Below are 10070 nucleotides of genomic sequence, written 5' to 3' on the forward strand. Positions count from 1 at the left end.
CTCCTTTTTTTCTTTTTTTATTCTGAAATTTATTTACCTTCTATAATTGAAACTTTGTTGCCTTCAGTGGAGCTCAGAGCCGGCCAGGATGGGTGGGAAGCTTGGCATCCTCCATTACTGGAGCAACCAAGTCTCCTGCTCACTCTAGCTCCGTGGCCACGGCCAGCTGAAAGCAGGTATCTGGGATTTATTTACCTTCTATAATTGAAACTTTGTTGCCTTCAGTGGAACTCAGAGCCAGCTCCTGTTCACTCCAGCAACATGGCCAGGGCTGGCTGAAAGCAGGTATCTGGGGTTTATTTATCTTCTATAATTGAAATGTTTTTGTCTTCAGTGGAGTTCAGAGCAGGAGGGGAACCTTGGCTTCCTCCATCACTGGAGCAAGCAATCCTCCTGTTTGCTTCAGCTGCCTGGCTGCCGGCCGCCATCTTGGCTGGCAGTTAATTTGCATATTGCCCTTATTAGCCAATGGGAAACGTAGCGGAGGTATGGTTAATTACCATGTTTGTCTATTATCAGATAGGACTAGAGGCCCGGTGCACGAAATTCGTGCATGGGGTCGGGGGGATCTCTCAGCCCAGCCTGCAACCTCTCCAATCTGGGACCCCTCAAGGAATGTCCGACTTCCCATTTAGGCCCGATACCCGATTGCAGTTGGACATCCCTCTCGCAATCCAGGACTGCTGGCTCCCAACTGCTCACCTGCCTGCCTGCCTGATTGCCCCTAACTGCTTCTGCTTGCCAGTCTGATCACCCCCTAACCACTCCCCTGCCAGCCTGATTGATGCCTAACTGCTCCCCTGCCGGCCCAATTACCCCCAACAGCCCTCCCCTGAATGCCTTGTCCCCCCCAACTGCCCTCCCCTGCAGGCCTTGTCCTTCCCAACTGCTCTCCTCTGCCGGCCTTGTCACCCCTAACTGCCCTCCCCTGCTGGCCTGGTCACCTCCAACTGCCCTCCCCTGAAGGCCTTGTCCCTCCCAACTGCTCTCCCTCTGCTGGCCTGGTCCCCCCCGAACTGCCCTCCCCTGCAGGCCTGGTCCCCCCCACCCCAACTGCCCTCCCCTGCTGGCCATCTTGTGATGGCCATCTTTGACCACATGGGGGTGGCCATCTGTGTCTTGGAGTGATGGTCAATTTGCATATTACCTCTTTATTATATAGGATAGAAAGTGCCTTTAGACAGAAACACAAATAAAACGAGGTTATGTATTGATCAGTTAGCATTTCTCCTGGGAGCAGTGGTTCAGTGTCCACTAATTCAATGTTGGCAGCAACACCAAAGGGTCACTAGTTCGATTCCTGGTCAGACCACATGCCCGGGTTTCAGGTTCGATCCCCCAGTTGGGGCATATGTGGGAGGTAGCCAATCAATGTTTCTCTCCCTCCCTTCCTCTCTAAAATTCAATTTAAAAAAACTTTATGAAACATGATTATCCTGAATAATGAGTTGACTGTGTGTACGCGCACATGTGTATAAAATACCCCCCCCCCCACGTATATACCCTTGGAAAATACTAACCACAGGCACTATATCATAAAGAATTTTGGGATGTGATTCTGCAAGTTTCTTTATCTTTCTATTCCAGGAAGCTCCATCCAAAAATAATCCATAAATTAAGACACCTAAATATAAAAGAAGCAGGTGTTAATACAACACTTTAAATATGCAAACAGAGTTCTGAATCTGAAATTCCTACCATGAAGACTATGCAGGTTGTCCCAGGTCAGCAGCCGAAGCTTGTGCTAACACAGAACGCAATGTTCTCAGTGCTTGGCTTTCACGTCCATATTTCGAGAATATCTACAATTTGCCTAGGCAGTTAATTTCGTGGTATAATTAAACATGGGAGACAACAGAGCAAAGCAGTTTAAATTCATCTGTGTGAACACAATCAGATTTGTATAGTGAATGGACCCGTGTCAGTGGCCAGGAAATCTGCAGGTTACTCAGTGTTGTCGGGACCCAGTGGCTTTGGGGCATGCACACCCATGCCCTCCGCAGATCCCTCGCACCTGGAGAGTTCACTTTTTCGTCCCGTTTAGAGCTGATCTCACACCAAGGACAGAGGATGAGCTCCCCAGAACAGAACGCGGCCCACTCGCAGCTGACGAGCACACGTTCGGGACTGGGGGGAACCTCATGGCTCTCTCTCTCTCTCTCTCTCTCTCTCTCTCTCTCTCTTTCTCTCTCTCTCTCTCTTCCCATTAGTGTGGAGCCTCCTGCCCTGCCACCAATAAGACCACAGCCAAGCAGTGCGGAGCTCACGCCTGGGCTTTTGTTCCTGAGGTGCTGGTGACCTGGGGCAATTCCTTCAACTTCAGACCAGTTTTGTCATCTGGAAAAGAGCTGGGGGCATTTGTAAGACGATGATGCCTGCTTTGTCTGCCTCCTGGAGTCGTTAGAGTCAAATCAGCCAATCGGGTGCCAGCCTGTGTGAAGTAGCATATAAAACCACTCCGGCCAGCCAGGGTCTCAGGGGTTGAGTGTGAACCAGGAGGTCACGGTTTGATTCCCCATCAGGGCACAGGCCGGGGTGGTGGGCTCCATCCCCAGTGTGGGGCCTGTAGGAGTCAGCCGATCAATGATTCCCTCTCATCATTGAGAGAAGGATAAGCTAGCCGAGAGCATGAACGTGTCCAGAGAGAAAAGGAAAATCAGGAGAGGTGATGTCTTGGAGGCAAAGGGAGATGGGTGCCTCTAGAAAGAGGAAGTTGTCAATTAGTAAAAATTGCTAAGAAGTTTGGATGAAAACAGAAGAGCATTCATGGATTTGTCAACATGGAAGTCATTAGTAACTCTGAAAAGAATAGCATCAGATGATTGGAGGGGCTGGAAGGCAAACAGGAAAAAAGAAGTGGAGATGGCATGAAAAGATAGTTCTTTTGACAAATTTGCTATAAAGGGGAGCAGAGACATGGGACCATAGCTAAGGGCATGTGAGTGTTAAAATAACTAATTCTTTGTTGATTTTAAAAAATATTTTTATTGATCTCAGTGTGGAAGGGAGAGGGAGAGAGAGATAGAAACATCAATGATGAGAGAGAATCATTGATTGGCTGCCTCTGCATGCCTCACACTGGGGATTGAGGCTGCAACCTGGGCATGTGCCCTGATGGGGAATCAACTGTGACTTCCTGGTGCATAGGTCAATGCTCAACCACTGAGCCACACTGGCTGGACTTTCTGTCTTTTAAGAAGAGAGATTCTAGAGCACTCTGCATGCTGATAGGAATTACCCAGTAGTGAGAAGGATGCTGTTGATTTTAGAAAAAGAGGGCACAATTGGAGGAGCAAAAACCCTTGGAAGGAGGGAAAAATAGACTCTGGACCACCCATAGGATTTGGACTATCAGAGGGTGCAGATGTGGACAGAGTAATAGAGGTGGTGCTGCTAAAAGCTCTCTTCTCTCGGCCTCTTATTCTTTCAGTGAGGGATGAGGTGCGAAGTGGGGGCAGAGGGAAGGACGAGCAAGGCACGGCGTTTGTTTTGCGAGGAGGAAAGCAACTTCCCAGAAAGTGCTAGGATTGTGTCAGTGTTACAAACTCCCTTGCGGTTCGTGACAGTTGATGTAAAGTAAAATCACTCGGCACGGCGACGTGATGGTCCCGCGCTGTGTGATCACATACCCGTTCGCTAGCGGCTCCCATGGGGTACAGCTTAGTTGCGGGTCAAGATCCTGTCTACAGCGCCCACTGTTGGCCTGCCCGGGTCTAACAGAGCGAGTCAGTGAGGAAGGAGGTGGAGCTGCCTCAGACGCGTGGATGACGGATTTGCCGATTACTTTCTCCCTACGTTTTCTTGGAAATAATCTCAAACTTATGACATTTTGCAAGGATAAAACAGCACACAGGACGTACACTCTATTCGGATTCCTTGTATCTCCATTTGCTTTATCACAGTCTCTCTCCCCCCATAATGGTTTTTCTCAGTCACTTCGTTACATGCATGATGATTGACAGGTTTAACCGCGGAGCCTAGAGAAGCTGGCTTGCGCTGCCATCGCACTTACCGTCTTCCGGAGGGACCTTGTAGTCTTTGTCCTCCAGCACTTCGTAGTCAAACCCAAGGAGGTCGATGGGGATGGTGTACTTGCGGGCGAAGTTCTGCTGGGCGCCCGTCAGGAAGGCTTGTGTGAAGAAGAAGCCGGACAGCCAGAAGGATGGGGGCGGGCCCACCTCGTACCATTGCTAGGGGTCAAAGCACAGGGCCCGGCCACGTTCAAACTGCCCCCCCTCCCCCGGCGTCCCTCCTTTATCTTTTAGGTAAACTAATGCCCGAAGGATATAAAGCCGTTCTCTGAAGGTTTTAAAAGTAAGTAGCAGCTTCTGTGTTTTGTGCTGGCTTCAGTCTGACACCCACCGGACCAGCTCGGGTATCACCACGTGCGGGATGCAGATGTCAATGTCTGTTGTATCACTACTTAGTGCAGTGATGGTGAACCTATGACACGCGTGTCAGAGGCAACACGCGAACTCATTTTTTTGGTTGATTTTTCTTTGTTAAATGGCATTTAAATATATAAAATAAATATCAAAAATATAAGTCTTTGTTTTACTATGGTTGCAAAGATCAAAAAATTTCTCTATGTGACACGGCACCAGAGTTAAGTTAGGGTTCTTCAAAATGCTGACACGCCAAGCTCAAAAGGTTCGCCATCACTGCCCTAGTGGCTCCTTCCGAGGTGCTCCGTGCAGCAGTGAACACAACACACGTGCTGCACGGGCATCGTGTCACCTAGTGGTGCAGCAGAGGTCATGCCTACCCAGCTGGGCCGGTGGTCATGTCTTTCCACCTTTCCTCTCTCTGGTCATGGGAGCCAGTACACTATTCCTTTGGGAGTTTTCCCACTTCCTTTACCAAAACACAACGAAATCCAGCCGACAGGAACACTGTCAGACAGGTTTCCCAGCAGAAACAGGGTGGGAGAGCTTGGGGTCTTTACAAATAAAGACGCCCCGATAGTCTGGCCTGTAGTGTAGGAAGCGAGTTGCACGGTGACTGGAACTAAATGCGGAATCACAGAGGCATTTGAAGAAAGACACCGGAGCATCTTCCCTCTGAGAGTCCGAGGCAGGGCCTTCATCTCTCCAGAACAGCCTCCCTCCCTCCGTTTCGGCACCAGCACGCGGCCGGCCTGTGTTCGGGAAGGGTAGTCGCCTACCCCTGCGGACAGGCAGTCTTCTTACGCATCACGTACGGGATCTAGGACGCTCATTAATGCTGCGCGTGAGTGTCACTGTAAATACGAACATGGGGAAGCACCCCGATTGCCGGGTGGTTAGGAGGACAGCCGCCCGGCACGCGGAGGATAGTGAGCCGCTGGGGACGTCACTGTGCGGAGGACGGGGGGAGGGGCGCCACCCGGGACAGGTGCCCGGTGGGTGCTGGGCAGGGATGTCGCGGGGCTCGCTCTGCCTGGCCGGCTGTCTCAGATGCTCTGCTCTAGGGACCTAATTTGACACTAAATATGGAAGGAAAAATCAACACAACCGGCGCTTTCTCTCTTCACCTGTCTTTGACTCGGACATCCCGCCTCACTGAACATGCACACCTGCTCCGAAACCAGCTTTCAGACATTGTCCTGCCACAGCGAGGAGCGCGGCCGCTCAGGGGAGCAGCCGACCATAGGTGAGAGCGAGCCCTGGTCAGCTGTGCTTGAGACGCCCAGGAAAACGGGAGAGCGAGCCGCATCGCAGAGGAAGAAGGGGACCAGAGGGAGCGGAACACGTGTGTGTCTCCATGGACTCACCTGCAGGAACCTCAGCCGGGTGAGGAAGTCGTTCACGTAGCTGCCGAGGGGCTTGAGGCTCGGGTAGGACTTGGCCATCCACATCCCCGGGATCTTGACGTTCAGGATGCTGCTGACCACCTCTTCGAGGTCTGTGGACATCACCAGCAGCCCCTGGAGCACAGTTAACCTCTGGTTAGCCTGACCATGGGCCTTCTTCACAACTATCCTCTGTTTACAACTGTGATGAGTTAAGGTCGAGTCATACAGCAAACAAAGAGAGGAAAGATATTTTCTTTTGCTCACAAGTAAGTCCTGGAGTCTTTGAACTATTCCTCAGAAAAACATGAGAAATGTTCACCTAGTCAGATGTTAATGGAAACACTTTAACTGAGGTGCAGTGGGCATGCGGCATTTGCTTCAGGTGCCCACCACCATGATGCTGACGCGCGTGGGAGCCCTTGGCAATCGGCGTCATGGTCAGGAGAAGCCCGGCCTCAGCTGGCAGAGGGCAAAGCTATGGGCCAGCGAGGTACCCATGGCGGAGCGCCCCAAACACTCAGGGCGCTGGCCCTGGGCGCCGCAAGGAGAAGAGGGGGGCCAAAGGAGAGAGATGGTTGAAACCTGATTTAAAAAACAGACTCCTAGGGCTCCTCCCACAAACCTGCACATCACCGCGCTCAAGTGAGAGCTGGGAAGGAGGTGGAGAGGTCCCTGGAGGGGGTTCGCGGCTCAGCGAGTCATGAGGGCCCCGCTGAGTTCGGAAAGCAGGGGATGCGTGTTTGCTGGGTGCTGAGATCCCGGGGGCCTCCTTTCCCTGTGGGCTCCCAGATGCTAGAGGCAGAAGGAAACGGGAAGGACCAGGTCAAGGAGAAGCGCATGACAATGAGTGCAGCTTAGCCAAGCAGCCCAGCCCAATACCCTGCAGCCAGACGGGAGATCACGCTACAGCCAGCCGGCTGCATGTCTCTTTTCTTTCTTCTTCTTCTTTTTTTTTTTTTAAATATATTTTATTGATTTTTTACAGAGAGGAAGGGAGAGAGATAGAGAGTCAGAAACATCGATGAGAGAGAAACATCGATCAGCTGCCTCCCGCACACCTCCTACTGGGGATGTGCCTGCTACCCAGGTACATGCCCTTCACCGAATCGAACCTGGGACCCTTCAGTCCGCAGGCCGACACTCTATCCACTGAGCCAAACCGGTTTCGGCTTCTTCTTCTTTTTAATATGTGTACTAGAGGCCCGATGCACGAAATTTGTGCAAGAGTCGGCCTTCCTTCCCCCTGGCTGCCAGCACCGGCTTCCCTCTGGCACCCAGGACCCGGGCTTCCCTCGCAGCCCGGGCTTCGACCACAAGGTCGTCTGGAAGGACGTCCGGTCTAATTAACATATTATGCTTTTATTATATGTGTATATTTGCATTGATTTCAGAGAGGAAAGGAGAGGGAGAGAGAGAAACATCAATAATGAGAGAGAATTATTGATGGGCTGCCTCCTGTACACCCCCACACTGGGGATCAAGCCCACCCAGTGACCGGAATGGAACCCGGGACCCTTCAGTCCACAGGACAGCACTCTTTACACTGAGCCAAACGAGCCAGGGCGAACCTGGCATGTTTGATGTGAAGACAACCGTTAGAGGAAGAGTTTAGGGAGGAAATTCAGAAATTTGATTTGGGGCTTGCCTTTCCTTTGGGCCTTCCCCTCACCTTGATGGCCTTCTGAATGTTAATGCACGACTCCCGGATGGTCTGCAGCAGCTTGTTGAAGCGGCCCATCTCCTGGACGAGCACCGTGTTCATGCTCTGAGTGTAGGTGGTTGGGTACCTCCTCATCGCAGCCTCAAGGTCAAAGTTGTTGGGCAGTTTCCCCAAAATGTCGCCCGCGACCTCATTCAGCACTTCCTCGGAGGATTTGGCGCCAGCTTCTGCCGAACGAGACTGAGAGAACCCACGCTGTGAGTCAGAGGTCCTCCTCGAGGGAGAGAGAACCCACACTGTGAGTCAGAAGTTCTCATTGAGGGAGAGAGAACCCACACTGTGAGTCAGAAGTCCTCATTGAGGGAGAGAGAACTCACACTGTGAGTCGGAGGTCCTCATTGAGGGAGGAGAGTGCCGGGTGGGAAACTCGGGGGGCTGTCAGGGGTGCCACCCGGCCGTTGCATCACCTCTGATCCTCCTCCACACAAGGTGGACTGAGTGATGGTCACAGGCGTGGCGTGTCGGGAGATGACAGTAGATAGTGAGGAGGAAGGAGGACACCACAGTGTGCAGAGGCCCAGAGGGCCGGGGGAGGGGACTAAGCTACCCTTTGAGCCACCTGGTGGGTGGAGCAGGTGCTGTGGGGAGGGAGGAAAAGCATTGACGTCGGTGGCGGGTGTTAAAGCCCAGCGAGAGGAGACGGGCTGAGAAAGCCCGAGGCGCGATGTGTTTGCTAATAACTCTGCGCCTACTGGTCGCCAAACGCAGGGCGACGGTTCTCCCCTGGAAGCAGGAGGCACCTGGAGCAGCACGGCCCCTCTCAGCGGGAAGAGTGATGGTGCGAGGTGGGCCATCTATGTCATGCATTTGGGCATGGTTTATGCACGAAAGGGGAAATGGAATTCTAGCAGCAGAATGCTATCAAAGAATGCTCAGAGGGACTCAAAGAATGTCACTCCAAGACCTCCTAGCAGCAGAACGTACTCAAAGATTCTCTCCAGGTCAACAGATGGATGAAAAACACCCCATACATCTGTGTACTTTGCTTAAATCCATACTAAAGGCACGAATACATATTTGTCTTTTTCTTAACATGGTTATCTACCTTCACAGACAGAAGTGTGTGTGCGGGCCCGTACTGTGCTCACACGTTCCAGCCCCGGGACCCAGCGCTGTGAGCTCGCACACCTGTGTGAGAAGGATGTTATCGAAGAGCAGCTGCGTTTCGGACTGGTCTTTGGTGATGTCTGCGTTGGCGTTCATCCCGAAGATTTCCGGGGCAGGGGTCAGCGGCAGGGTCTGCGTGTATTCGATGTAGCTCTTGTGCTGCAGAGATGAGTAACAGGGAGTTGGGAGGTTAGCAATCGATTTCCTGTAGAACTTTCCCACGGAAAAGAGATGCTTTTCAACACCCCGACTATTGAGTGGATGAGCCTGCGACACCAGACACGGAATGCCTTCCTTTTCTTGCCACCTCAGCCAAAATTTTTGTTTTTTGTTGTTGTTGTTGTTGTGTTTTTTTGTTGTTGTTGTTTTTTTGTTTTTTTTTTAAAGAATATATGAACACATTTAGAGAGAAAAAAGAAACGGTATCACTCAATCAGAATGAATTTTAAAACAGGGAGAGGAATGTCCTGGCCGCTTCATTTAGAAATTTCTCCCAGAGAAACCTTTCTGTGCCACATTTTGCTGATGACTGTTCTTAATTTATTGTGATCACAATAAATTATTTTAGGCTCTACTCTGACTTTTTCTCTGGACTCTTATTGTGGTAAATCCACATAATTCAGAAAAGTAAGAATAATCCGAAAATGTATTGTCCTGAGATAACCGCCATCATTGCCGTTGTACATCTTTTTATGCAGGTGCGCTCTCATTTTATATTTATTTACTTGGCCTTCTACCAACATCCCATCTATTTCTGGAGGCTCATCTAATCATATACGAACACATACATGTTGATTGGGGGGGGTTGTTCATTGATGGTTTTCAATATGGGTGGGAAGACCCCATGCTTCGGGTCCTTTGCCACCCACTGCTTATTACCCATGATTCCCCAGGTGACTTGCTCCACCCAATCAATGACAGAGGCTCTGGGATGGAGTTTTCTCTTCATCCCATGGATACTTGACCTCAGCTGGCATTAATCCCGGTGGACGACAGGCCAGGGTTGGGGGGCTATGGGACAGGTCTGGGACAGGACATGGCTATGGCCATGCGTTTAACTTTCAATAGGTGCCCTTCTGACTCCCGGGAATGAAATGAGAACCAATCTGACTGCCCTGGAAATGTACTGTGTGGTGAGCTGAAGGCAGATACCAGGTCTCCCACCAGACAGGCCTGGGACAAAAGAGCCAAAGGGGGCCTGGCCTGGTGTGGCAGGTGGTTCTGTGACGGCCGCTCTCTCCTTGGGCGGCGCTGGGCGAGTCATTTGATTTGAGCGAACTTGCTTTTCCACTTGTAAAAGGGATAGACTAGCACTCCCAGTGTCAGTCATGACCTGCAACCGCTTTGTAAATAATTAAGCATGACATAGTGTTCACTCTTATTGCTCATATTACTTTTACCCCACAAAGTGTTGCCGGAAGCCGGTCCATCCTTGCTGCTTGACACAGTCGCTGCAGGAAAGAAACATAT

The 10070-nt window shown here is 51.1% G+C and overlaps 1 protein-coding gene across 1 annotated transcript in view; it reads right to left on the reverse strand.

Annotated features, from left to right (window-relative positions):
* DNAH7 (dynein, axonemal, heavy chain 7) overlaps positions 1-10070 on the reverse strand; it is a 150787-nt gene that overhangs the window by 4203 nt on the left and 136514 nt on the right. The window contains exons 58-62 of the mRNA XM_015566120.1: positions 8622-8759; positions 7443-7673; positions 5753-5905; positions 4013-4190; positions 1521-1624 (exon numbers count right to left, since the gene is read on the reverse strand). Of these exons, the coding sequence (XP_015421606.1) occupies positions 1521-1624; positions 4013-4190; positions 5753-5905; positions 7443-7673; positions 8622-8759 (804 nt within the window). The remainder of the gene's footprint in view (positions 1-1520; positions 1625-4012; positions 4191-5752; positions 5906-7442; positions 7674-8621; positions 8760-10070) is intronic.

This window comes from Myotis davidii, unplaced genomic scaffold (genome assembly GCF_000327345.1).
Source record: "Myotis davidii unplaced genomic scaffold, ASM32734v1 scaffold221, whole genome shotgun sequence".
NCBI classification, from domain to species: Eukaryota; Metazoa; Chordata; class Mammalia; order Chiroptera; family Vespertilionidae; genus Myotis; species Myotis davidii.